General features: G+C 44.2%; 1 protein-coding gene across 5 annotated transcripts; it reads right to left on the bottom strand.

The window, feature by feature from the left end:
• Positions 1 to 453: 453 nt before the first annotated feature.
• On the bottom strand, positions 454 to 27,318 carry PDGFA (platelet derived growth factor subunit A; the record flags this gene model as incomplete). Of its 5 annotated transcripts, XR_014616534.1 has the most annotated exons (8): positions 26,392 to 27,318; positions 25,146 to 25,242; positions 17,767 to 17,871; positions 15,497 to 15,684; positions 8,392 to 8,518; positions 6,682 to 6,764; positions 5,569 to 5,682; positions 2,281 to 5,459 (listed from the first exon to the last, which is right to left on the bottom strand). XR_014616534.1 is itself a non-coding variant. In XM_084216193.1 (7 exons), the coding sequence occupies exons 1-6, from the start codon at positions 26,452 to 26,454 to the stop codon at positions 6,709 to 6,711; spliced, it is 636 nt and encodes a 211-aa protein (XP_084072319.1). In that variant the 5' UTR covers positions 26,455 to 27,318. The 5 variants fall into 5 exon arrangements, 3 of the variants coding, with proteins under 3 accessions (XP_084072318.1, XP_084072319.1, XP_084072320.1); XR_014616535.1 differs by lacking the exon at positions 6,682 to 6,764; XM_084216193.1 differs by lacking the exon at positions 5,569 to 5,682.
• Positions 27,319 to 27,485: the final 167 nt, after the last annotated feature.

Genomic DNA, 27,485 nt, shown 5'->3' with positions numbered 1-27,485 from the left:
ACCAGTTTGAAGATGAGCAAACACAGGCATCTCTTAAAGTGTTTTTCCATGTTAGGGCCTGGGAAAAAAAATTCAGATTGAGCCCATGATAAAAACAGTTCCCCATGGAAAAGCTACCCACACCATAAAAGGAAGGAATGACACTTGAACTGAAGGAGAATGAAAATTGTCTACTGAATTTTTGTAAATTCCCATAAAATCTAAGTCTTATTCTATGTGCATAATTTTGACTGTAAGTCATGAAAGGCTGACTCCTAAGAGAAGCAGGAAATGACTGGCTCATGATAGGATAAAAGGCTGCATAATTGCATGGGCAGAAAGATGGATTTTCATCAATCACTACATTCTCTGACAATATGGCAGTGGCTTTTGATCATGTATCCAATGCACAGTAATTAGGCAAAATGACTTACCCTCAATCTTTTCAGTATTTAGCTCTAAGGGTGCAAGGATTCATTCTTGGAAAGGGAAGATGGTCGTGTGATTTAGGGCACTGGATGAGCACTCAGATCTGAGTCCTCTCCCTGGTTCTGCCACAGCCTTGCTGTATGACCTTGCACAGGCTTTTCTCCATGCCTCGGTCCCGCCTAAAATGGGATAACAATAGTTCTTTATTTCAGAGGACATAGGGATACAAACCAGCTCAAGGCTGTGCCACAGAGATGCTACAGCAAAGAGCAGCACAGAAAAGCTCAGACATGGAATAATGCCTTGCTAATAAAATGTGGGAACACAGACAATAATTAAATTGAGTAATAAACACAAAACATAGGCTGATTTTTGAGGAATGCAACAGTGATGGGCTTTGTACCTGGAATTAAAGGAAATTTAAATGGGATTCATATGAGTTGACCTGACTCTGAGATCTGCCAGCAGTACAAACTGTGAATTAGAAACACCAAGGAAATTACTTCATTCCAAACCTCTACGTGGTGTCTGTTTCAGAGCAACCATGATTTCCAGCCCAAGCGAGCGTCAGCTAACTACCCAGAACATTTTCAAAGCCATGAGAGGGGCCTACAAACACGATTTCCTTCAATTTATAGTAAAATATGAGCACGTAAATCTGAGGTAGTTTCGAACCTTCAAAATAAAATCTGAAACATTCAAATTAAAACATAAACGGGGCCACTGATCCTAATTAAACTGTCAGATGTCTGGAACAGCTTCAATGCCACTATTCCAGCATCACACTGCTGCTGGAATTGGACAGCGCTTTAGCAAAGAGCCTTCAATAGCATTTTTCCAAATGCAAAGATGAATCTTTTTCTCTAAAGCATTTGCCTTTCATGTCAGGGGTCAGTTATGGGCCTGGGAGAGAGGATCTTAGGGCACATGCTTAGATAAACCAACTGATTTGGAGACCACCAGATCAAAGGCTGTTCTGTCAGGCAGGAGGAGAGAAAACAGATATGAGACACATCTTAGGAAGGGAAAATCATTTCTGAGAGACAGAAACAAGAGGGATGGAAAAGTCAGGCAGAGAATAGCTGGAAAACAGCCCACAGAAAGGCAATATGGACCTAAGGAGGACAGGCAAGCAGAATGTTGAAGCCATGCTGTTTAAAGGAGTAAAAAGCCTAAACCCAAAGTGCTGGAGCTACCTGGGAACCTGGGAGAGCAGCAACTGGCTGCAGTCTGCTTAACAAAACACATGGCAGGCAGGACAGAGGACAGGAGAAAAGGAAAGCAAACTGGCACACAATCCCTGGTTTCACTCAACAAAATCAACTGAAGGACAGGTCTGGAAAGACGAAGCACTGAATTCAATGTAATGACTTGACTAAAGAATCGGTGACCATGCACCATATTGTAATGCTGAGATTGCGTTTGGGCAGTCCTCTCTGTATGTCCTTTCTGATCAGACAAGACCTCAGAAAAAGACATCATCAGACCAAGAAGTTCTGGATCCCTGGACAGAGGAAATGAGTGCGGAACGTAAACACAAAACCACTTCATCCCCAAACTGCTGCCTACAATGTGGAAGGACAAAACCAACAAGGTGTTAAAGCATTGCACAGAAGTGCAACTTTTGACAACCGCCACCCTCAGCTCCGTTAAGCCCTCTACTCATCCCCCCACCCCACAAACAACAGAGCTGTCCATCGGATATCTTGTGGCCCCAACTGCTCACACCTTTCCCTGTAACACTCCAAATGCAGGACATTAGAAGTCCAGAGGGAGTCCACCTCCAGCAGACAGCAGAAGAAGATATGACACGGCATTCACGAATGCACAGAGAACTGTTTAATTTACAGCCACAATGGTGAAACAAACCATTTCAGAGCTTGGACATTCAAAGTTAAGTCTGACACTCATTCTTATATTCACTTATTGTGCTTAAGTATTAGAGAACACAGGATTACATTAACCATACACGACAATCTGAGATCCCTGTGGGACCGAGGAGTGGAAGGGATGAGCAAGAATGAGGGACCAGCCCCTCAAGTGGTGTAAGCTGGTACAGCTCCATAGCAGGCAACGGAGCCATGGTGATTTACACCAGCTGAGGATATGGCCCTTGAAATGTCCAACTTAACTTTGAATTAATGTCACAACCTTTAGTGTCACTGTTCCTTCTGGTTGTATCTGCCACTTTGAAGGAGGACTAATCCCACAACCCGCCACGGTCCCAAAGCTGGCGGGGGAGAGCTCAGCTGGACTACAGGAAGTGATGCTCGTGTCGTGACACTACTCCTCACAAGTTAACAGCCGTGGACTGCATCCTCATCTGATGTAAATTAGCTTGGGGCCATCTGAAGTCAGAAACATTTGCCAATTTATAGTAGCTGAGAACATAGCCCTGAGATTTTTGTGTTTTCTGCCGCATGCTGTATGAACACTGTGCTTGACAACAAAGACTCATGTGCGTTTCACTCCTCGTAACAACATTAACCCAAGACTACAAGTCTCAAACAAACGGCTATTGGAAAAGTCCCCATTCAGTCTTCACTCTCTCCTGGTGTGCTGAATTTGGCATAACACGTTTATTTGCTGGCACCAACGAAACCTCTAGGTTTGCTTTGTTTTCAAAACTTTGCTACAAGGCCAGACTCCCTCGTGATGTAAATCAGAGCTCCAGGATACCCAGGGGAGTCACTCCCAAAGAGCTGGCCCACAAACCCAAACACAACCTTCTCATGCAAGTCCAACCACAGGACTCTTTCCAAGAGTTGTTTTGCAAACTATTCCACTTAAGTGACTTTGACATCCTTTCATACCTGCACAGTGTCTGAGTGGGTCACATAATGCTTTTCATCTACATGATTTTAATGGATATATGTTTGGTTCTTTTTCTTTCATTAGATATCTTTTTAGACAAAAACAAAAAAAAAAAAAAGGAACGGAGCAACATTATTGGCATCCCACTGAAACATAAATATATAAATTACATTTTATACACTTTTTTAAACGCAGACACATACATTCATGTGCATAACATCGTGAACAGTACACTTAGTGGAAAACAAGCACAGACAATCTTAGTTAAATGTATTTCCAGTTTTGGTGCTCAACAAATACATTGGGAAAATGATCACAAAATAGAACGGTGACTAATTCTATCTCTGCATTAGCATCTGAAGCCAATAATGCCTGTTAGCTAACATTGCTTTGTTTGGTTGAATTTGGACATAGCTACAGGAACAGGAGGGGAATGTTTGAACTATATTTAGAGAAATGGAAAGGTTAAAAATCTTGCTCTCTTTTGTTGTTTGAAGGTTTGCAGTTCATTCACATTTGAAGATATTTTTATTTGAGTGGAAACACTGTCTTCGAGACAAACTTTTTTGTTGTTCCAAACTAAGAAAACTCTTTCATCTCTTTGTAGATGTTTCACAAATAAAAGAATCCAGTAGTTCATTTTACATATCCAATGTAATAATCCAAATAAAACAAAGGGTACATAATCCAAACTACTGGGGTGGGGCAGTGATTTTGGCCAAGTGAGTAGCCATGTCATATCTGGCACAGCCCTAAATTTCCAAAGCAGTACAGAAGGATTTATCCATGTGGCTCCCACTGCAATCTGTGGGGAACTGAACATTTAATCCTTTGGCACTTTGAAAATAAAGGAGCTGGTGCCAGAGTATTTTATCTGCCCTGCTATAGTTAAAATAGATTTTGATGTTATTTGGGCTATTCTACTACAAAAATATGACCACAAAATGCTTTTTTTTTCTTTTTTTCTTCTTTTTTTTTTTTTTTTTGGTTCAAGAAAACATAGCAGGCTTTCTCAGGTATATAAAACTGTTAATTTTTAGATAAAAATACAAACTTCACCTTTACAAAAACACATATTTCTGTTGAATACACATAAAGCATAACATTTTACCAAAAATAAAGAATTTTAGGTTTTGTTCAAATATTTGCAGCAAGGTAGTTCCCATGCCACCATGACATTATACAATGCAGATACAAGAATTTGTACATTTCACACAGCTCCAACATGTGAAATAAAAGTATCTGTATACTGATAAGAATGACAATTGCTAACACAATATCACTAGTAGGCAACTGGCATAAGTCTTAAAGAAAAAAAAAAAAAGGATTTTTGCATGGATATCCTATGATTTGTTTACGCACATCTCTCTTTTTTTTCTCTTTTTGTTTTTTTTTCTTTTATGTAATGCTTTAAATTACGGGGGAGGTTGGGGAACATAAACCAAGAAACGTCTAGAAAATTATGCATAGGTATACCATTTTTATTTTAATACATCTCATTAGTTTGCATCCCACTAGGAGAAATACCATAATGTTTTGTGTTCTGCTTATTGTTATACCAGTCTTTTATATGTGTTATTGGCAAATGTAGTCCAAGAGATAATAAAAAGCTAGGCAAAGAGTAAAAAGAAAACTTAATAATCACTTTATGGTGTAAAAAAAAAAATCCACTTAAGGCTCCCCAGAAGGTTTTTTTGTATAGACTTTTAAAACACCACCAAGCAAGGATGTATTGTTCTATAGTGTTTGCGTGGCATTTGATCATTTCATACATTCCTGCTTTTTTTGTGCCTGAAGTCCACCAGTGTCCATCCATCTTCATCAAGAACGCAGGCACATTTCTTGACGTAAAGCACCGTTGACTGCTCTGACAGAAATCCACTATTCACTTAGATTTTTGTCATGTTTTTTAGTTCTTTTGGTATCCTCCATTCATTCAACTGTCTTTTTTTCTTTTCTGTTTTTCTTTCTTTCGTTTTTTTTTTCTTTTTTGGACAGGGAAGCTTCCTATTGTTTCACAGAGTGCTACAATACTTGCTTTGATGTCACATTAAACAAATGTACATTGTCTCTTTGTTCTCATTAAGTGTTCTTTTGAGCCAGTTTTTTTCACACAGGAGAACAAATAAAGTATACAGTCAATAAGCACCATACATAGTAGGTTCAGGAATGTAACAAACCATGTACATCCATGTCCCAGAGAGAAGTTTTTTTTCTAGCTTATTTTCACCTTACATCTGCAGGAGAGAAAAAAGATACAATAACTCTATGATTAGAATCAAAGGTCCTGTCCTTGAAGTAGTTGACTTAAAAAAAAAAAACTGTTCTGCATGAAGAGTCACTAACCTGGGACAAGAAGTTCTAAATGCTGTTGTGATTGAGTTTACATGCTCACTTTTAAAGTTGAATTTTAGAAAATCTTTGCTTCTATCATACTACTCCCAATAAATACCTGTTAATCTGAAACAGGATATCAAGTTTAGCATTCTTTAGAAATGATACATTGGTATAAATGAAAACTGCCACTGGGAGTTCATGTGCAAAAACAGGGGCTTGAAATTAAATTCACCATCATCCAGGCGTTAGGCACAGACACTGCAAAATCCAAATCATTCCCACTCCAAATACCAGAATCAATTGCAAGTGCTGCAGTTTACATACTTTCAAGTCATTAAGAAATGGAAATTTCATATTTAATTTGGAATGTGTGTCGCCATCATCATACATTGCTAATATGTTGGCCAAAGGATTTCAGTCATTTTTGCACTGAGAGGGTGTTAGTTTTTCACTACACTGAAAACCTCATGAATTTTGATGACTGACTATCATCATCCTACTGAGACTGAAGAGACCAAAAATAAAGATCTTAATTTTCTGGTGTAAGTAACACAGGACTCTGCAACACACACACAAAAAAAGGCATTTCTTAGCATCTTTCAGATCAAGTAAGCAGATCATCAGACTGTGTCAGGTGCATGGGCAATCAACCCCAGTTCATGACAGAACATGGGTTTGATGGTGACACAAATAATAATATCTGCTGTATGTGCACTGAATGTTTCACAGCCAAGGACTGGGAACACAATGATTTGTAACCTGGCAATTCATTCATGCATTATCACGTGATGCTTTGACCTGAGAAATCAATAATAATGAAATACAAGCAGAGGCAATGGAACTTGAGATTTCAGAAGCTGAAGTATTAGCACCCTCCAATAAAAAAGAAATAAAAAAGGCAAGAAAAGGAAGTAGCTCAAGAATGTAAGATGCCGATGGTGATGTGGAGCTTAAAGGGAAAATACCAGCAGGTAGAATTATCAAAGCCAATCAAATCTAATCTCTTTGCAGCCTTGAGGTAGCAAGTGTCAAGATTTTGAACAGTGATTAAGTTGAAGTGATGATATTTGATTAAGTTTTCCAGTACTTGTGCTATTAGGGTGTTCAGCATATAGGTCCTACCTGAATATCAAATAGTTCCAGTAGGTTTTATGTTGGTTTTAACTTTTTTCGTTTCCGTTTTTTACCTGATTCCCTAGGCCTTCCTGTTAACATAAGGGCAGGGCTGGTGAAAAGCCCTAAGGTAATGCATTTCGTGTAACACTGAAGTCATAAATACTCAAACCGTTTACATTTCAAAGAAATCTCATTATCCTTTGCATTAAAGTAATAACTTTATAACGTCTGATTTGACATTGAGTTTACAGAGTAATTACACAAAAGTAAAGAAATAATAAACGAAGTTGGCATTGCCCACGTCATTCCCAGGATCCATCTAAAATTACTGTTACCATGCAGTACTCAACATTTGCCTTCAGCTCTGGAGTTGAGCTATTTTCAGCTCACCATCCACTTGCTGGGTGCAAGTTTTGCTCCTATCAGTAATTAAATCCTAGAAATACATATTTTTCCATGATAATTCTGCCCCAGTTTTTACACATATCAAAACCAAAAATTTTGATCTTAAAATGATAGCTGCTTAGTCTATGGCAATTAAAGACAATGTGAAAAACTGAAATTGATCTAATGAAACTTTTTTCCCAAACAGGAGACACAGAAAATGTATCAAACCATACCCACATTAAAAATAGCCACTTTATATGTGGTTTTGTCTAATAACTCCACCTAGTTTCAGCTAAATACTCAGCTCAGATGATAAATTGATGTCCAGTAAAATGGCAGCAGAGGTCTAACTTTGCTTTTATAGAAATGCTAACTCCTCTGTACATAGCAACTGAAGTTTACATTTGCTTGGACCAGGTTTATGTCTCCCTGCTGCATGGAGCCAGTAGAGAAAACCCTTCCTCACCCAGCCACCTACAAAATCTATCACCTTTGGGCAGCTTTCCTCCTATGTTTACCTGCTCTTCACTGACTTTTTAACTTTGGGCTGGTTCTACTGCATCCTTAAATTCCCTGCAGAGGTGCAAAACAAACTTTTATAGCAGCCTTCAACCAGTATCAGGAGAAAAGGAAATGTCCTTTTTACCATAGTGGGTTTCCTGAATAAGCGTGCTGAGCTCTGCATTGATTGCACTGGAGTAAGTAGATCAGAGCCAATGATTTAGGATTAATTTAGAATGATTTTATAAAAGCCAGATTGCAAGTAATTTTTCCCCACAAATCTTTCCCCATTGTAACTCAAAGGTTGTCTTGACAAGGCAAATTTAGGTTTAATGCAACAACTGACAAATTCTTGAGTGTAAATACATAAGGAAACAACAGGAATGAGCAATGTTGTTTCCAAACTAACTCCTTAGCCCTGAATCCTGAATTTATTCCCAAGTGCTTTACATTAATTTCATTCATATTTTCCCCAAGGTCAAGTAAATCTCAGTGTTATCCACAGAGTCTAAAGAAATTAGGCAACAGAGTTCATCCACGAGCTGCAACATGACAACCTTTAACTTAGTGAAGCAAGACCTCACCACTACTGGACATTTGTATTTATTTAAAGGCCAACCTAACGAGAAGTGAGACACATTAAATTTGAAATCCAAGCTCCTTATACAGCACAAACTGGCCCTCATTTGGCATCTTCAACACAGAGAAGTAGCTGGGAGCTTCTCTACTCAGTTCACTGTAAGCAATGTTTGTTTTACATTCTTTACTAATATAAAAATGAGGTCCATATGAAATCAGCATTAATGCAAAAATAAAAGGAAAACATACCAGTTTCTTCTTCTCTATAATCTGAATTAGTATTTGATGATGTACAGGTGCATTCCATATGCTCTTCTAATCTCACCAGAACTTCTTTTAATTTTGGCTTTTTTCTAACATACTCCACTTTTGCCACCTATAAAATACGATGAGGTATGTACTGAGACACATCAACATGGTTACAGTTCAGAACTGAAGACAGATAACTATATACCTCTATTTTTAATGTAGCCAAACCCATATAAAATGTTAGCATACTAATCATCTTTTATCTTAATTGTGCATCGTGTAACTATTTATTGCACAGACTATTTGTTTATTCAAGTTCAGTAGTTCGAAGCAATTTTCCCCCAAGAGATAAAACAATTTCCCATTCATTTTGGTTTGATGTTTTAAGCAACTCAGTTTCCACATGTATCACAATAAACTTCTATACAGATTCAAATCAGTGTTTTTTCTTGTAAACTGCCACTTTTAGAACAATCTTCTGTAGGTGTTGTTAAAGGCTGACAGTGAAGGCATTAGATTGGTTTGAAATACATTTTATTATTTAAAAAATGGTGTCTTCAGAGCCCCCTGAAAGTGAAGTGCTCAACCCTACACGACCAGGATCTGAACATCACCTTAGAAAGCTGTTTCATTCCTACTCACCCCCCTGCAATAACCTGAGGCTTGTTCACAAGAGCTCTCAAGCACAGTTTTTAGGTCCAAGGGAACTATCACTCCTGAACTGGGTCCAGCCTTTGGCTTTATTGTGGAAAGCTGGCAGACAGAATATTTCTCCCCAGTCCTTCCAACTGTTCACAACTGCACTGCTCCACTTCTGGCATCCTTAAAACAAAAAAGTCTGGAGGGCAAGTTGAGGTTGGAGGAAGGATCATGCTGGAGCAGCTCTGGCTATGTAAGGATTTCTCATCTGAAGGAAACCAAGGTGGAACAGAAAGATATTGGCGGGGGGGGGGGGACACTGAACACGAGGACATCCTGACCCACAGGTTGGCAGCCAGGAGAGGAGGAATGGCAGAGAGGGCAGAGCACTGATGGTCTGGGGTGCTGAAATGGCTCGTGGGATGCTGGGCACTGACTTGTGCTAAGTGCAGTGGGCATGATGGTCAGGGCCATGCAAGGGAATATGGCCTAATGTGGGCAAGGAGAGTGTTAGAGAGTTTGTAAGGGGTGCAGTGTTTAGCTCTCAACTGTGTTGAACACTGCAGAATAGGTGGTGAGCATTTGCTTGCAATGGAAATCACTGCAATTAAATCACAGCTTCTCACACCTACTCATCTGACAATTGGGCACTGCTGTGTGGCTGTCCCAGCAAACAAGAAGACTACAAATCCCAGGGATGCAGTATAAATAAGAGAGATGAGGGAGCAGAAGGACAGGGGAGGCTGGTTGTCTCTAACATGACAAAGCCATAAGCCCTGGTCCATCCAAAAGTTCCAGTCACTACCACATAAAGCATCCACAGTAACACTCCCAGCCATGACTTCCTTGTGTGTTTGGTGGGGCTGCAATGCTCCAAATCAATCTTCACACTGTGAAAATCATTCCCCTGCCCTTTCAAAACTGGAACAACAGTGTCACAAAATGAGAGTGGTGGCTGGAAAAACCCATTCCATCCCCTGTTCCCAGAAAAACTCTTCTCGCTCTGGGGTCACAACTATCAAGGGCCTCTGAATGCCAGTGAGAGAAGCTGGAGCAAAATCCTGGCCTTTCTAAAGCCAGTGGGAGATCTGCCTGAGCTTTCACAGGAGTTCAGATCCATGTTTTAGTCACCACCCCTTGTGTCAACAGGATCTGGAGATGATTTTCATTTCATCCAGCAAACCAAAGTTACAGAGACAGATGCAATAACCAAAGTACCCACATTAAAAGGTATATTCTGAAACTGTCAGCTCTCCATGTAAACAGATTAAGAGCTGGCCATGACATTCCAGATCACTTTATCTGAAAGACTAACTATGGGTTGAAGTAGTTTCAAAATTTCCTATCAGAACCCAACTCCATCAAGCCTTTGAACACGATGATTTGAAAATGTATGGTACAACTGAGTCATCTGGCGTCAAAGGATGACTAATACTTAAAATTTATGAAAACAAACAGTAATTAAGACACCTCCATCATCAGAGACAAAGAAAGGGACCCAACAATCACAAAACAGCCCTCAGATCTGCCATGCTTATTACAGCTGTTAGAATAAACCAGTCTCATTGAAAATTATATGCAACAAAAATAAACTGTAATCAAGCTTTTAAAAGCCTGTCCTTGTTTCACTTGGTTTTACAAACTGAAAGATATATGCAGTTCCTGTGGCTATTTGGTATTAACAGTTAAAAAAACAGAAACAGTAATACTTTGTGGAGGATCATCATGAATTTATGCAGCAATTTAAAGCTGGCTTTTAGCGTTGTAGTTAAAATACAATCCAGCACACGTCCCACTGCCCTACTTCACGCTAGGCAAGTTAAAGGAATGTCATTTTGTAGATGTTGCAAATACTGGAAGTGAAGCAGCACAAACCAGATAAGCTGCTGTGTCTGTGCCACCTGTTAACACCTGCTGCCACACACAATGCTGATCTACAAGGATGAAGGCTGCAGGTCACATTTGCAGTGGGTACAAACAGGGGTAGCTGTGCCAACAGCATGGGATTTGGCCTTGTGTACAAATGGTTTTTTCTTCTTTGTATTTTTCTCACTGGTGTTCATATTGTACAGTTTCTCAAGTGTATTTACACAGAACTTTGAGGTGGTCAGTCCTCAACAAATCAACAAGTTCCTTTTACCTGTCTCTAATGTAACAAAAATAAAAATCCTCAAGCCCTCCAGATCCAGAAGATATCACTACATATAAACTCTTTGAGAGCAAGACAGTGAAATAACTGATTAGCTTCTCAAGTGGCATATAATCAGTGACACCACACTTGCACCAGTGCAGATTCCAGGTCTACATCCTGCAATACAGTGTGGTGGCTAAGTAAAAACGAAAATACAATCTGATAAAAATATGTGGCCTAATGGAAACATCCTAGGAATGCTTTTTTTTAGAGATTCTCCAGGAGAGATGAAATCAGGGATTAATAGCAGGGAAAAAAAACAAGACTGTAAGCAGAAATGTCCAGGACACCTCCAGTATGAAGCTAAAATTTATCATGGTGTTGTGGGGTGACAGCCTTTATCCCAATATCGTGTGTTGTGTCTGGCATTTGTCCTAAACCAGGACACATGGGCAGGAGCTCGCAAGAAGTGTCAGCACAGAAAATTCCTCATAACAGCAGAACTGATGTGCTGATACCTAAATACTGGATGGAAACAAGCCCAAAAAGCAACTGAATGAGGATACTTCTTGGAATCATCTACTGCTTCCATACTAAAACAACTGCATGCTGATACAATGGAGGGAAAACCTGTCTGTGAGGAAGATGTGAGTCAAGAGGGACTCGGGGGAGGCATCAGGAGCCTTCAGGGCCTGGCAAGTCACTGCTGCAGGGACAGGAGGGCAGGAATGGTTGTGTGGGCTCTCTGTGTCCCTGAGCAGAGCAGCCAGACCCTACCAGGCTGACAGGGCTTCCCATGCTCCCAGGGCACCTCGCTGCTTTTCCGCCTTCACCTCTGTCAGGGTTCCCTTTGTTTCTCCCATTCCTACCTGACCTTTGATACCTGGTCCTGCCTGCAACTGTAGTTAAGCCACAGCTCAATCCAAGTTCTGCTTATCCCAATGGCAGAAGAAAAAGGTTATTAAACCTGCAAATGTGACATACAGCCATTTCACCTACACACCCCATGTGTTCTGCAAGGCCTTTTCAACCTGCTCTGAGCCTGGGTAGCTCTGCTGAACAGCTCATCCTGAACTCCAGCATTTTTTTCCAACCTCTGAACAATTCCCCAGTGACAGCTGAGGAGCTGCTCCTGCATTCCCTCCTGTCCAGCTCCTTCTCTCTGCACCTCACCCTCACATTATTGTACCCCAAGAATATACCAGGTTAAGATTCCCCAGATCAGAACAACACTGAACATGCAGAAATGGCTGAAACTGGGGGGGCTTCTGCTCAAGGCCAACCTGAGGCAAAGCTGAGGGAAATGGAGTAATTTAGCTCTTGTTTCTTAATTTGCATATGAGCATTGCTGCAAACAATCATATTGCTCAGCTTGGCTATTTAAAATTAGTAGTATAGGCAGGATTTGTTCCATAATATTAATGATTTTCTGCTTCTGTGACCAAACCCACCAAGAACAACACCATGCTGAAAAAGCCTCTTGGGAAGACTCTTGTTCAGAACCCCTCAAATAAATTATGGTCTGGTACTTGGTTAGTACTTGAACTCACTGGACAGAAGCAACAGGATCTGCAGATGTTACTGAAATGCTTTTGCACACAGAGGAGGAAATCTCTCTGTAACAAACACCAACACCCCTGACTCCCCCATCCTTGTCACCATTGCTCTATGAGGAGAGAAATAGAATCCTTTCCTTCCCATCAAAGAGCAGCTCCCAGCCAGCCTCTCCATCTCAGTCTGAGCTCTGAGGGCTGTGCAGGCACAGTTTGCTGAACAGAGATGTCTTTAGGGCCAGAGGCTGTGCTCTCATGGGATCACTGTCACCATGCAAGGCAAACCCACCTTGCACTAATGAAACCCACCCTGTGAAGGGAAACCTTACAAGACCCATTTCAGTGAAGCTGTTCCACCAACCCCCCTGGCTTGGAGCATCCCTACAGCCTCAATTCCACATTAATGGTATTTCACTGATGAGAGCTCAGTGAAGATGAAGAAAGGACATCCCTGAACCCTCCAGCCTTTGAATCGTGTCCCAGGAATGAAATGCCCCAACACAAGCACCTCCACTGCTCCTCCCACACTGCCCCAGCCGTCTCTGAACCTTGACTACAGTGGCCCTCAGTGAGACAAAGAAAACACCCTTTGCTTTGGCCTGTTGGATGATGCAAACCCACTTGCTGACCTTTCTGGATGAACATTTTTCTAGTGTGAATGGGCCAGCTATGATCTCACTACCTTGTCAATGAGGAGGAAGTGGGGAAAGCCTTTTCAATGTTCCATCAAAAGAGAGCTTTTATGCAGTCTGACATCAGGGGAAAACACAAGCTGGCTTTCCAATGCACTGCAGAGCAGCTGAGAAGGCTCTCCAAAACCGCTCCCACCTTTCCAGGGACCCTCACTCTGAGCCAGCTACTTAATGGCATGAGCAGACATTCAGCTCTAAACTTAGGATTGGCAAAAGGCTCAGAAAACCATCAATTACATCAAAGCTACAAGGGGATCTGACTCTGGAGGGCATAAATATGGATTCTGTTCTAAGAGTTCTGGTGTTACAGTGGGGTCAGCCTACAACCTTTACAATGAACATCCTGTTCCTGCTTGACCTCTTGTCCTTTTTTTCCCCTGCTACTTAATGACTGTTTGGAGCAGTCTTGGAGCTTGGAAAAAAATAATGTCCTCCAAAGCTGGCTGACGTATATTGACATTGCTGGTGGCAATATATTTACACAGCCACAAAAAGCAGCTGCTCAGCTGAGCCTACTTTTAGCTTGTGCCCTACTAAAATGAACGCAAATCTAAAAGCACTACAAGGGGCTGAGAGACTAAAATTCCTTCAACGTGGTGCTGTGCTGGGGAAGCAGCCCCAGCAGTGCCTTCCTGCAAAGCTGCTGCCAGGAGTTTGCAGCTCTTAGGGAACACTGGCTGTCCCAGCAGCAGGGGGACAGCCAAGATCCTCTGTCTCATCTGTCATCTCCCCCATCCCTCAGGGCTAGGAGAGAAGCACAATCTCACAGCATTGTTCAATATCACACACAGGTACCAACAGCAAGTTCATCACACACGTCTCAGCTCTTTGCTGAGCACATCCAGCTGCTCTGTACATGTTTGCTGCTACACAAAATCAAGTAGAAGCTGCATCAAACCCAAAGGCAACAGCACTAAATATCACAGCCCTGAGGCACTTTGCTGTTTAGCTTCTATTCAGAAAGGTTTACAATTGTAGTCTTTCAATCTCCCCACTTTGTTCTCAGCCCTCAAGTGATTATTGATCCAAATTTTTACATAATTTTTAATTGTTTCTGCAAAGCGTATCCCATGAAGGCAAGGCAGCAAGCAAGTGTAAAGTATGATTATTTTTAGGAACACTGAGGGAATCTCAGATGTTTCTCCAGCTTATTTGGATACAAAAACATTGTTCTCAGATGTTCAGAAACAGAAAAGAAAAAGAAATTCTGCCCAGACACGTCTGCAAGTATGAAAAACAGTGTATGAAAAACAATGAAATGGCTTAAGTGCCTTATTTTTGTTTTAGGATGTACAGCACTAAGTGAACAGCACTTTTCTCAAGAAATCCACTGCAAGTGAAGCAATCAGTGTGTTGTGCTGAGCAATTTTACCTTCAAGAATGTGGTGGGTTTATTTAAATTCTGCTCTTAAGAAATTCAGGGCAACAAGAACTCAGAGTCTTCACAATATGAATGCTAAGTGCAAGTCTAATCTCCTACACACAGATGTAGATCAACAGTACTTGTTTAAATACTGATAAAAATTAGAACAGAGTGAAGCCAAATGAACATAAATATTTCACGTAATATTTACTGGAAAGTTGCAATAGGGATTTTGTCTAATGAGTAAATACAGCATGAAGCTGTTGAGTCTTCTATCCCTCGGGTAAGATAATTTGAAACACATTTTTTCAGATCAAAAGTGTTATGTTGTCAAATATAAAAGCCCAATTTAGGCTGCATAATATTTAATTAAGAAAACAGCATTCCATACTGTGATTTATTTATTTTTTTAAGTCCAATGCCCCTTGAGTCATTTTATCTTCTTAACTTTAAGATCTGTACTTTGCGAGATCATGGGAAAGGCACGATCAACTTTATTTTCATTGCCAAAAAAAAAAAAAAAAAAACCAACAGAGAAAACCTAAAGGGAATCCTGTGAAAACCAAATCCAAACCCAAGATTTTCCAATGACCACGTAACTTGAAAAGGCCATAAACGAAGAGGGCTATTCTATGCGAGGATGGACAGCAGAGATTTGGGTCACACGGGCACAGGGCAGTTTGCAAGCTGAAGAGGACCCAGGCAGGGCCCTGCAGCCCCTGCTCACCTTGACACTCCTGTGGTGTATCCGGGAGGGCTGGCACTTGACGCTGCTGGTGTTGCAGCAGCCGGTGCAGCGCTTCACCTCCACGCAGGGCGGCCATATCAGGAAGTTGGCCGAGGTGGGGTCGATCTGGCTCCGAGGTATCTCGTAGATCACCGTCCGCGTCTTGCACACCGCCGGGATGGCCTCCTCTGCGGGCACAGGAGAGTCACAGCCCCAGGTGAGCGCCCACGGGGATGAGGCACACGTGGGGCCAGTGCTCCCAGTCCCCACTGGGCACTGGCGAGCCAGTGCTGAGCGCTGTGTGCTCACAGCTGGGCTGTGCTGTTACCCTGGGGACAAGCTTGACTCGCTCCCAAAGCCCAGCCCTACAATGAGGCTGGCTCCCGACACAGCTTGGAGCACATGCCATGAGATAAGGCAATCCTGGCTCTGGAAGTGACAGCAAGCCAGGAGCTCCTCCACATTCGATGACCCCCCAGCACAGCCTCAGAGTGACTGTGCAACAGCAGCTGTTGCTTTCCAGCACCTCTTCACACAAATACCATCACACCTAGCAAACACTGCCTCAGAAGTTAAATTGAGGATTATCTGTATGATACCCAATTTGCACAGCTGGGAAACAACCTGCAGTAGCTTGAAACTTTCAAGACTTGGGTTTCCACTTCCAGAACTTTTAACATTCCCACATCAGGGAGTCTGGTTTATCCACCATTCCAAAGGGCAACTACCATTTTTTCTGCAGCCACCAAAGCTTTGTAGATGGTGGGTTTTATTTAATTTGTTGTTTCTTGAATGATGCAAAACCACCAGAGCAGCATGACCAAAAAACCTGCAGTTAAACCAATATCCTGGTGGGCTCAGGTAAGGTGAGCTTGTATAGGATTATAGAGAGTAGCTCTGTACTACCGTCTGATGCTGCCATGATCCAAACCATGTATCATCATCAACCTAGGAACTGTTTAAGAAGTCAAGCTGATATTTCAAAACAGTCCAGAAAAAAATAGCAATTTCAGGGACAAGTTTGCTGATAAGTCCTCCAAAGACAGCTGGGATTTTTTTTTTTGCCTTACAGTGGAAGCTTGTGATAGCTTTGGGTTAGATGTGTCAGGGAACTGGAACACTGCCTGCACTTCTTCACTCAGTTCTTATGCACAAGAAGCTCAGGCCTAGCCTGTGCCTGCAACATGGAAATCCAGGCTTAGTTTTGAAAGATGCATTTCAATAGACTAAATAGCTGAAAATCCTTAAAATCCTGAAAATCTAGGCTTAGTTTTGAAAGATGCATTTCAATAGACTAAATAGCTGAAAATCCTTACTCTCAGCCCCCAGTGCCATGAACTCAAGAAAATTAACAGATGCAATACTGCAAGATAGCTGGCAACCCCTACAAGGTATTGAGCACACCCAGTTCCCAGTGCCTCTGGTGGGGAGGCATCCAGCACCTTGCAGGGTGAGGTGCCAACGTCGCCGGCTGCTTCAGCACCGCTGCTCTCCCCAGGCAGCCAAAGCGCCGGGCGCCTGCCAACTCACACTGCAAATCCCTGCTGACAGCAAGCTGGGCTACCTCTGCCTGCCACCACAGCTCCAAGGGCAAACACACTGAATTACCCACCAGGGATAGCACCATGGATGTTTTCCATAGGCCAGTGGAATGGTGGAACACTCACACCTAATCAGATGAACAAGCACTGCACATGATTCCTATTTGCACACCCCTTTTTTAATTGATTTTGGGATTTTTTGCATCCTCATCATCATTAATAAGGAAAAAATCCCCTGTAAAGATGCCTGGTGCCCTACACAGTGACGGAAATTAATGCCCCAGCGTTTCCATCAATGGCTTTTAATTTTTGGGATAAATTGTATTTTTCTTGTGAATAAAGAGTCAAGCTGTTTCCTTTTGTGGAGCTTCTGTACTGAAAACTCTACCAACTGTTGATGTTTTTTAAAGCACACTGCTGTAGTTGTTCCCCACACTATGAATTATACATTGAATATCACAGCATTTTCTAACCGAGGTCTAGCTTTCCAACATGCTGCAACAAGAAAGTGAACGTAAAGAATTTGTGCATGTCTGTCTCCTATGGACATCCTCCAGAAGACAGCTTCTCAGGCAATGGCTTGTTTTGTGCAAAAAGAAAGGCAGAAGCTAGAAATGGCCCTTTTTTTCCTTTGTGCATGTCACATTTTTCCAGTGAAATGTCCTGCTTGGCTGAGCAAAGGCACCCCCTCTGCTTTCACTCCCAATGTACAAATAGCTTGTTTCTTACCAATGCTTCTTTTTCTGCGAATGGGCACAGGACGGTTCTCTTGCACATGTTTAGCAGAATGAACACTGTAAGATCTCAAGTTTGTTTCTGAGACATCATCATATCCTAGAACAGGAAACAAAATGTTAAACCTCAGGTACGTTTTGTGCACCAATGCTGCTACAGTGCTGTTCCACGGGTACAAATCTGTGCTGTTCATAGGCACAAGACCAAATCCTGCTACATGTAACCCCTGCTACTGCAATTGCAAGGGCATAAGGCATAAAGACACAGACATTCAATGTCATGTATAAGCATGCACAATTTAATTCCAATATCCATTTTACTGAAAGCCCCCAGAAACACTGCACACACTGTGGCACAGAACCATATCTAAAGTAAAACAGCTGCATTTTTATGTGAAAGGCATAATACAGCTTTTCTTACTGGAAAGGTGTAGAAATAGGAACAATAATCCTGCATGTAAAATGCTTCTTATAAACATTTTGAAGTTCTGGTATGAGGTAACAGTAGAAAATATGGTATTAGACCCAATAGCAACAATGCTGCCCCTGTAAATTTTCTGTTGCTTGGTTTTCAGGGCAGTACTAGGGCAGAATCAAAAGCAAAAAGTAACTAGCATGGGTTTCCTTTTAATCTCTCTGTTGCAGAACAAATCCCCTGTGAAGTATCCTAACCTTTGGAGGGGCATCTGAAGCTACTGCAAACTCTGGGACTGCATCCAGGCTTGTCTTGTTCCCTAAATAAGCCTACCACATGGGTTAAAGGGCCATGAGAAAAAGCAAAGATGGAAAACTTGGCATTTCATTTATCATAAAAAACAACAAAATAACTGCTCCAACTATTTGGGTTTGTTAAGTGAAGCAGTTCAGGTCGTGTCCCGTGCCGTGGGGTCTGAAAACCACAAGCACAGCCTACAAATGGGGGATGAGGAAGAAGGAACCAAACAGAGAACAGCACACAGACCTCAGGACACCCAAACTAAGGGGTTTAGCACTCTGCTGCTTGGAGTGTCCTCTGGAACATCACTGCAGAGTTTCAGTGTTTCACTGCTGGCTCCTAAGAAAACTGTGACATGCTCTAAAAAAATGCAAAAGGGTATTACACAGTACTCTATTACCCTCTCTGCAAGCTACCAACACCCTACACTCCCATCTTTTGCACTGTCACACTCCCTACTTCCAGTTTGTTCTGTACACACAGCTGTCTGTCTCTGGAACTTGTTTTAATCTCAGCTTTATTAGTAACATACATCATAAAGCTCTGCTCCACAAAACAACCAACTCCTTTTCTCCTCCCTCCAAGAAATTGTGCCCTAAGGAATATGCAGCTTGTGAAATCACCTGTACAGCCAGGTGAGGCAAGAAGACAGCAGGATCTTCAGCACCTTAGAAAGAGTTCTGCATCCCAGGGTTTATCATTACTTCTTGGAAAATACTACTGTAAGTAGCTAAGAGAAAATAAAATCGGAGGTCCAAGAGGTTGTGCCAGGATCACCCACTGGTCCTGCCTATTCTCCTTATCAGCAGAATATGAAATTAGTCATTAGTCTCAATTTATCCACATCAATTGGCTCCTAGTTCCTATCTATGCTACTTGTTTCCCCTAGATTTCGATGGGATATTCTGGAACTTGACTAATTAGCTGGTATTGGGCCTTATTTGCAGTCCCAGTCCAGTAATGTAACACAGCAATGACTAAAGGGTATTATTTCTGCTTTTATTGCACCCCATACTCCAGAAAACTCATCAGTGGTATAAATAAAATGGCTTGCCAGAGATCCCACAGGAAGTTTGCAACTGAGCTGGGGAGTGGAGCCAGATCTCCCACATCCCATTCCAATGGCACCAGGCCATCCACCTGATCCCAAATGGTGTTATGCAAAATGAGGATCCGTTCTGATGTGCCTCCAGCCCTCTTCTGTTTCCTAGCACTCAGCCACCCAACACCTTAATACTGACCTCCTTTTTGGCAGCTTCAAGTTGTCACAACCTCTCCCTCAATTTGAGGCAATGAAGTGATACTTGAAAGCAGCATGAATTCTGCTCAGCCTGAGATCCAAGCTAGGCTCGGAGCAAGAAGCATGTCCTTGCACAAGCAAACAGTATTTAAAAGGAGATTAAACACAAAAGTAACGCCTCTAATCCCAACTGCTTGGTGGGCACAGGCATCAGGCTGGAAAGGGAAGCTGGCAGGGCTGCCAGCACTACAGCAGGGCTGGGCCATGGCTCCTAATCCCACACTCAGCAATGCTGGCACAGCTCCCTCCTAGCATGAAGGACCCCTTGCTGCCTCCTTTAAAGAAGCTGGTAAGAACCAAAAGACTGGTATGATCAGCTAACCAGTGTGTTAAGTCATGTGCTTACACACAACTGCTCGACTCAGCTACAATTAGCCTTTTTCCATCACCATGTGTATAAAGCAAATGACACCTCGAGGAGATGTGCTGCTTATAAGATGATTTCTAAGGTGAAGAAGCTTATACTGGACCTCACTGTCTCACCACATATCATTTAAGCATGTATAGCAGTTCCTAAGCTCATGTCTCTCTGTGAGGGTTGCAAAAAGAGACTACACAGCTAGCTCAGCACAAGTTCCAGTCAAACCTCAATGCATTATCTAACACAAATTGTATTATTTCTACCAACACATCATCCAAGTTTGGTTTAATAAACACAATCATGGGGCATGGCTGGAGCCAGAAGACACCACAATGCTAAAAGCATTTAAGCGTCCCCCCTGACTCCCATAGGCATTTGGAAAGGAATTCCATTTCCCAGGGAAGTCAATGGGAAAATCAATGCACTTCAAGCAATGTTTAAGTCAACAGGAGTCTTGCCCAAGCAGGAGTGAAAAATCACCAAGTCAGCCTTGAAATTCACTCTTGGCTCTGAATGTGTGGCCAGAAAACTTCCTTTTGTTTCATTAAAACCACGATGCTACAAAGAGTACTCTCTAGTTTGACTTTAAGGAAGGGTGATACTTAATTTGTATCAGTTTTTCCCCCAATGTACTGACTTAGTCGCAGGGTGTGGATAAACTCTTAGCAAAGGAAATGTGAGTTTATGGGTGCTTAGCAATTCACAAAATGAGGCTTAGAGCAGAAAGCCTAGAAATGGGCGGTTCTTAGTTTAGAACTCAAGCACTGCTCATCACCAAGTGAAGATGGAGGATGCTGCACAGAGACAGATTAGTGCAGCTTTCTTTTAATGTTTTAATAATAAAAAAATGTTTTCATGGCAGCCGATCAAGAAATTTCTCTGTAATCTTTTACGTACTGACAACATATCAATGATGGGCGTAAAAACTCTTGCAATTAGCCTTGGTCAATCCATTAGTGTAGATGAAATTGTTCTTTTTTGTCAGATTGGCAATTTTCCACTGGGTCATGGAATATAAATCACAGAGTTCCTGTGACATTCTGCCAATACATAATTACTCTTTTCACTCAAGAAGCATGTGGAAAGCATCCTAAGTTTACTTCTATTTTCTATTTATCAATTTGTACTTTTGAATTTCCATCTTCTTACCAAACTATTTTATGTGAGGTACAGCCCCCAACACATCCAGTCTCAATGCAAACCCTTCTAGATTTCACTTTGATGCGCATCCAGAAAGTACAGATCCAAGACTTCTAGTACCAACAGCAGCAGTTTAGGAAATTCTTACAATCTCTTTTTTTTTCAGGAGTTCAGTGTAAGGTACAATAAAGTGAAATGGTCTGTCTCACAGTCGGTCCTAGAGCCAGAAAGCCCACGGCAACATCAGTTTGGTTTTTTGATCTTCTTTTTGGCTGATGCAAAAATTTGCCCTTCTGACATCCAACTGCAGAGATAGATGTCATTAAGTTTTCAACTTTGATCTGTTAAAGGAAATATAAGTAGCATCTTGCAAGATCCTGTCTTGTTTACGTTGGTTTTGTTTTTTTCCTTTACCTAGGCGTGATCAACAAGCTGTAAAGGAGGAGGAATATTCCCTCATCTGTCTCAGGAAAAACACAGGCCACAGATGGAAGGTGCCTCTCATGATGTGTAAGAGTTGCAAGAGAAGCCAAAACACTGCACTGTAACATCCTTCATTCAGCACCACACCAAAACCCACAAAGTCAAGAGCCCGTTTTCCAAAAGATTGAGCTCTGCAGCAGCCTAACACTTTTTCCATGGAAGTATACAGTTAATTTAGAACGTTTCTCCACTTAACAAAAGCTGCTCTGCTAGTTCTTAATCACAGGCCGTTAAATTCACATGGCCTAAGGTGACCCTGGTGGATGCCCTTAACCCGTGCAAAGAGGCACACTCAGCCCTGCCTCTCCCCATGCAGGCAGATGACTTGGGGAAAAATCTGTTCCCAGCGGGAGGCAAACATAATAGGTGTTGAAATGAACTCTACCTCCCACAGGACAGATGGGAGAGGTGAAGCACGAGGAGAAAAACCCCGCTGCTGAGCCAGAGAGAGCTCCACAAGCAGAGCAGAGGAAATGCCCCCGTTTTGGGGACTTAGTCTGCTCGTAGTAAAACTGTACTCTGCACACTAGAGCTGCCTACTTCCTGGGACTGTGCATGCTTTCTCCTTTAAACAGGGTCAGACTCTGCTCTCCTTCATGCCAAGGCAATTCTGTCACTGCCTCTGGATCCAAATTGCAGCAAATTAATACAAGACCCTGTTTCCTGATAGGAATAGAGAATTTTCATGCTGCCTTTATCCTCTGAGTCGGACATGCAGAACTGGGCTCTGACAAACTGGCCTGAATTTTCTTTTTTGAATACAATGATAAGCTCCATGTTGGGTAGTGTTTTTCTTTAAGTAATATGCCAGATGGTCTGGGGGTGTGGTTTCTAATTTTATGAAGGGGGTTATCAGTCATCTCTGCGCTACAATATAGAGACCAAATCTGTCAGAATAGAAGAAAAACCTGCCCACTCTGACTTACAAAACTTACTTTTCCAATTAAAAATATATGTTTTGCATTGCAGGAGAGAAAATGACTGTTCTTCCTTCATTTTCCACAGATTCCGCCTTGTTACTCAGGAATATCAGACATTTTCTTCATGCATGCCTGATCCTGCAAACTCTTAGCCTACAAGATCATTCTTAATTCTCAAGTCCACCCACTGAGTTTAAACAGGGCTACTCACATGCAGAAGGACTGGCAATACCATGCACTAAAACAAGGGAGAGAATAGTCACTGGAGTGATTCTGTCCTGAGCCTCAGTTGAAAATGAGTACATGCTATAAAAGAGAAATATACCTACTGTACAAGCCCTCACTGAACTGGCTGTTCCCTAAAGGCAATTGCAGCCCTAAGGAAATAGATTTCAGAAATATCATCTTACCAGGGACAACGAGAAAACATTTGATTTGCTAATACTAAATATAGTAAACAGGCCTGATCCTGTTTACTGAGGAAAGCACAGCAATTTCAATACTTGATTAGTCACTCTGATAAGCCTTTAGTAAGAATTACTCATGACAGTAAAGTCTGCAGGACTGCCCAGGAAAAGCAACTGTGGGTAGTAAAGCAGGGTTACTCCATGAGAACTCAACCATGAGTAGCTCAGAGCGCAGCTTAGCACACAGGCAAAAGCAGCACTCACATAAGCAAGAACCGAGTGAAAGGCTCAATATTTTGGTTTTATTTTTTAATATTGTTTGAGTTCATGTCTTAAGGAATTACTGTTTCACAGTGAGATAGTAAAATATTTATGTCTCTTGTTTCTCTAATGGTTTCTAAACTGACAAATTGCAAGAAAACAGCAAAATGAAATGGGTAAACTTGTGGCTGACCTTCTCCATTTTTGGTCTTGCATCCTTCAGTTAATATTTGCCATGAGGTAAATAATTATTTTCTGAAATAAATTTCTTTGCTACATCTACCCATTTATTCAGCTCCTGCCGTTGCCCCACTTGTCTGCCTGATTCACTTGCAATGGAGCCACATGAACTTTTGCTCTCCTTCTAAGTGGTATTTAAAAATGAAGCATGTGCTTGCTACGCTGAGGTATTTGAAAAAATAATGTATTCTGGTAGCTACAGAACCCTGACTGAAAGGCAGGAGCAGTATGCACTATTTTAAAATGCTAGCACTCAGATCCAGATCCACTCAGAAGGATCCACTCAGATCCTTCTGCAACAGCAGCCAGCTCCACCAAGTTCACTGGGAAAAAGATTTTAGCAGTAGTGCACTTGTCTGGTCCAAAACAGCCTTCAGTGAGGAAATGTGAACTGCATACCCTTTCCCAGTTGTGAAAGTTTCTTTAATTGTGGTGATAAACAACAGTGATGAAGCACTGCTCTCCAAAAATACTAATCCAATGCCAATCTGGTAATTACTAATTAGCCCCTATGGTAAAGTGTTGTGCAAGACAGAAATACTCCCATTTTCAGTGTAATGGGAAAACGTTTGCTCTCTAATCACATGAAAATTGAAAGCTATGACTGTAAAATACGTTCCTAGTGCATTCCTGCTCGTTAATAGAGCACTGCACAAAAAGCAGAGTTAAACTCGAGAAGGATCCTGCAACTCTGAATGAAGGTGATTGAACCTGGCACAGACTTACAAAAATACACAGCATATGGTTTAAAAGGAGATGGCCCAGTACCAACGCAAGCAAGAACTCATTCATTTTTCTCCATGTTTGTGCTTCAGCAAGATGCAGGCTTCCCCTGGGCACATCAAAGGTGCCGGGTTTATTCTTGCTCTCTACTGACAGAAGAAATCACCAGGAACAAAGTGCATCAAGTGAAACCAAATGATGAGGAACCCAGCAATACCATGCTTCTAGATCTGATTTACTGTTGCAACAATCTGTTAAACTGCACGTTCTCACTACACCCATTTGCATGCCTAATGATGCAGAAAATAACCCTGCACTATTTTCTTTTGAAAAAAAAAAAAGTGTATTTTTGAGGGTAAGCTTCATATGCAGGTTTCTGTTTAAAATCAGTGCGGACCGTTTATTTTCCTTTTAATAAAGCCCAGCACTTGAAGAGACATTACTTCATTCATAAATATTGTTTCAAATATTTTAAATACCTCTAGGACAGTAGTTTAAAGATAACAGAGCAATGCAAGACCAACAACAAACCTTATGGCAATTCTTCTCCGCTGCGAGACGGAGAGAGCTCTAAAACCACGGGGAGGGTCATAAGGTCCCTCTCCACCCTGAAAACCCCACGAAGTTTTAATCCCCGATCGGCCCCTTGGCCGCCGCCTCCCTGTGACACGCATCCCAGTGCCGCCTGGCTCTCGGTGCGCTCCCCGCACGGGTGTCTCAGGCGAGGCGCGGAGCGGCGTGCGGGGAGCGCGGGGCGTGCGGGGCCTCCCCCCGGGGCGGCGGCGGCCGACGGCGCGGAAGGAAGGAGGACGGGACTAATTTACCTACGGAGTCAATCTCCAGGAGGCGCTGCAAGTCGCGGATGCTGTGGATCTCGCTGTGCGCCAGCCGCTCGATGAGCTCCTGCGGGATCTCGGCCTCCTTCAAAGACACACACACCGCGGGTCACCGCGCAGTCCCGCCCGCAGCGCCGGGCATCCGGCGCGCCGCGCCTCTGGGCTTGCTGGGGAGGGTGCGGGGTGTTTGCGAGACATGCAGGGGGAAAACCCACGCACACATCCCCCCACGGCGCTCCGCGGAGCGCCGGAGCGCTCCCGCCGCCCCCGCCTGCGCGCCCGCGGGGGCTGCGCGCCGCCCGCCCGACTGCGCCACGGCTCAGCGGGGCGGCAGCTCCGCACGGCCCCGCCTGGCAGCGTGTGCCCGGCAGCACCGAGCCCCCGCGCCCCGCCGGGCGGCTGGAGCCCACCCCGGGCAGCGGCTGCCGAAGTTCGCCCGGGCGGGCGCCAAGTCCCCGGCGGGCGCAGGCTCCCCCGACCCGGGCAGCAGGAGGAGGAGGAGGAGAAGAACCGCGTCCCACGGGGCGCCGCCATCCTACCAGCGCCCACGTCGGGGCTGCCAGTGCCAAGCAGATCGGGTCCCGGGAAAAGTTACAGCCGCTGTGCAGCGCCGAGCACCGCGCTCGCCCCGACCGGGACCACCTGTAGCAACCCCGGGACGCGGTTCCGCGCCCCCTCCGTCCCCTGCGGGCAGGCGGGCGGGAGAGCTCCCGACTACTCCGGGGGAGATTCACAAAGCGGGGAGCGGCGTTTTGGGGCGCGGGGGATTCACCCAAGTTCTGCCCGCGGCACTAGCGGTGCCCGCGGCCGCCGTGTGCAGCGCTGGGTGCCGCGGGGGCGGCCCGGCTCCGCGCACCCTCGGCTTCCGCACAGCCGCAGCCCGCTGGCACCCGCGGGGCGTGGATATTTTATCATATATTTATGATATATATATTATATATATTATATATATTATATACATATTAATTCTTAAGGGCAGCCAGCAGCCCGGGCGCGGAATGCACGGTCATTCCCCTTCGCTTCTGCCATGCATGAAATGGCAACTTGCTCCCAGGCTCGGCCGCGCAGGGCCCGGGGCAGGGCAGCGCTCCCGGCGGGGCCGGGGCGCGGGGATGCCCGCGGAGCCCAGGTGGGCAGCCCGCTCCCTCCCCGGTGCCCTCCGCCGCGGCTCGCCCCGACCCCCGGCTGCGGCGTGCCCCGGGGACCGGCAGCGCAGGGACCCGCTCTCACCTACCTCGGAGAAGGTAAAGGACAGGTACCCAAAACCTATCAGCAAAACGCAAGCCCAGGTCCTCATCGCGGTCTAGTGCACTTTAGACACGGAGGGAAGGCAACGCTGATGGAGAGGGGCTGCAGGCCGGCTCCTGCCGCGCAGGAATTCAGTACCATCCCTCAGGGGAAAGGCAGCGGGGTAGCTCGGGGGTCCTCCGCATCCAGGGTGGGTTGGGGCTGCCCGGGGCGGCGGTGGCTTAATGACGGCGCGGCCGCTGTTTGTACGTTCCCCTCGCTACGGGAGCGTGGCTGCTCTCCCTTCTGCCGCTCTCGCTCGCTCCTCTTGGCTCTTAGGACTAGACCAGCCGGTACTTCTGCATATTTGCTTAGATCAGACCAAAGTGAAACCCAAGGAGTCGATCCGGAGCGCAGCCGAAACGCCCATCACCTGTCTGGGGCGGCTGCCCCCCTCGCGCGGGCGGCGCTGGGGCCGCCTCCCCCCGCCGCGGCCGCCGCTCCGCGCCGCGCCGGGACCGCGGGGCTGCGCTCTCCGCCGAGGGCCGGCCCCCCCCGCCGTGCCTGCCCTCCACCCGGCCCCTCCGCGGAGAGGGGAAAAATCAAAAATCTTTATTGATAAGGAGAGAAATGTTTCTCTTGCCGAGAATGGTCCCGCTTCCCTCCCCGGCTGGGGCGAGGTCAAAAAATAATAATTAATTAGGAATAATAGCAGGGACAAATCGGAGCGGTATTGCAGGATCTCGCGGGCTGCCTTGGTGCAGTTCCTGCTCCACTTTGCACGGGAGAAAAAGACAGGAGGAGGAGGAAGAAGGAGGGGAAAAAAAATATATATATATGCAAGAAGGTTTAAATCCCAAGGGGATCGGAGACGAACTGCAACTCCAGGCAGAGAGAGGCTCGGGGCTCGCTCCGGAGCGGTGGCCGGTCTGGAGCGTGGCCGCGGCGAGGAGCAGCATATACCGCTCCCGCCCTGCCGTGCGCCGCCCCCGCCCCTCCTCCCGGGTACTCCCGGCACCAGACTCACCAACAACAAGTCGTGGGGGTGCCGGCAGCTGCGGCGCCTGCTCCAGGGCCAGGGGCTCTGCCCACTGAGAGGAG

This window comes from Fringilla coelebs, assembly GCF_963513975.1.
Source record: "Fringilla coelebs genome assembly, chromosome: 16".
NCBI classification, from domain to species: Eukaryota; Metazoa; Chordata; class Aves; order Passeriformes; family Fringillidae; genus Fringilla; species Fringilla coelebs.
Note: the sequence above shows the minus strand (reverse complement) of the source record. Positions and strands in the feature narration are given on the sequence as shown.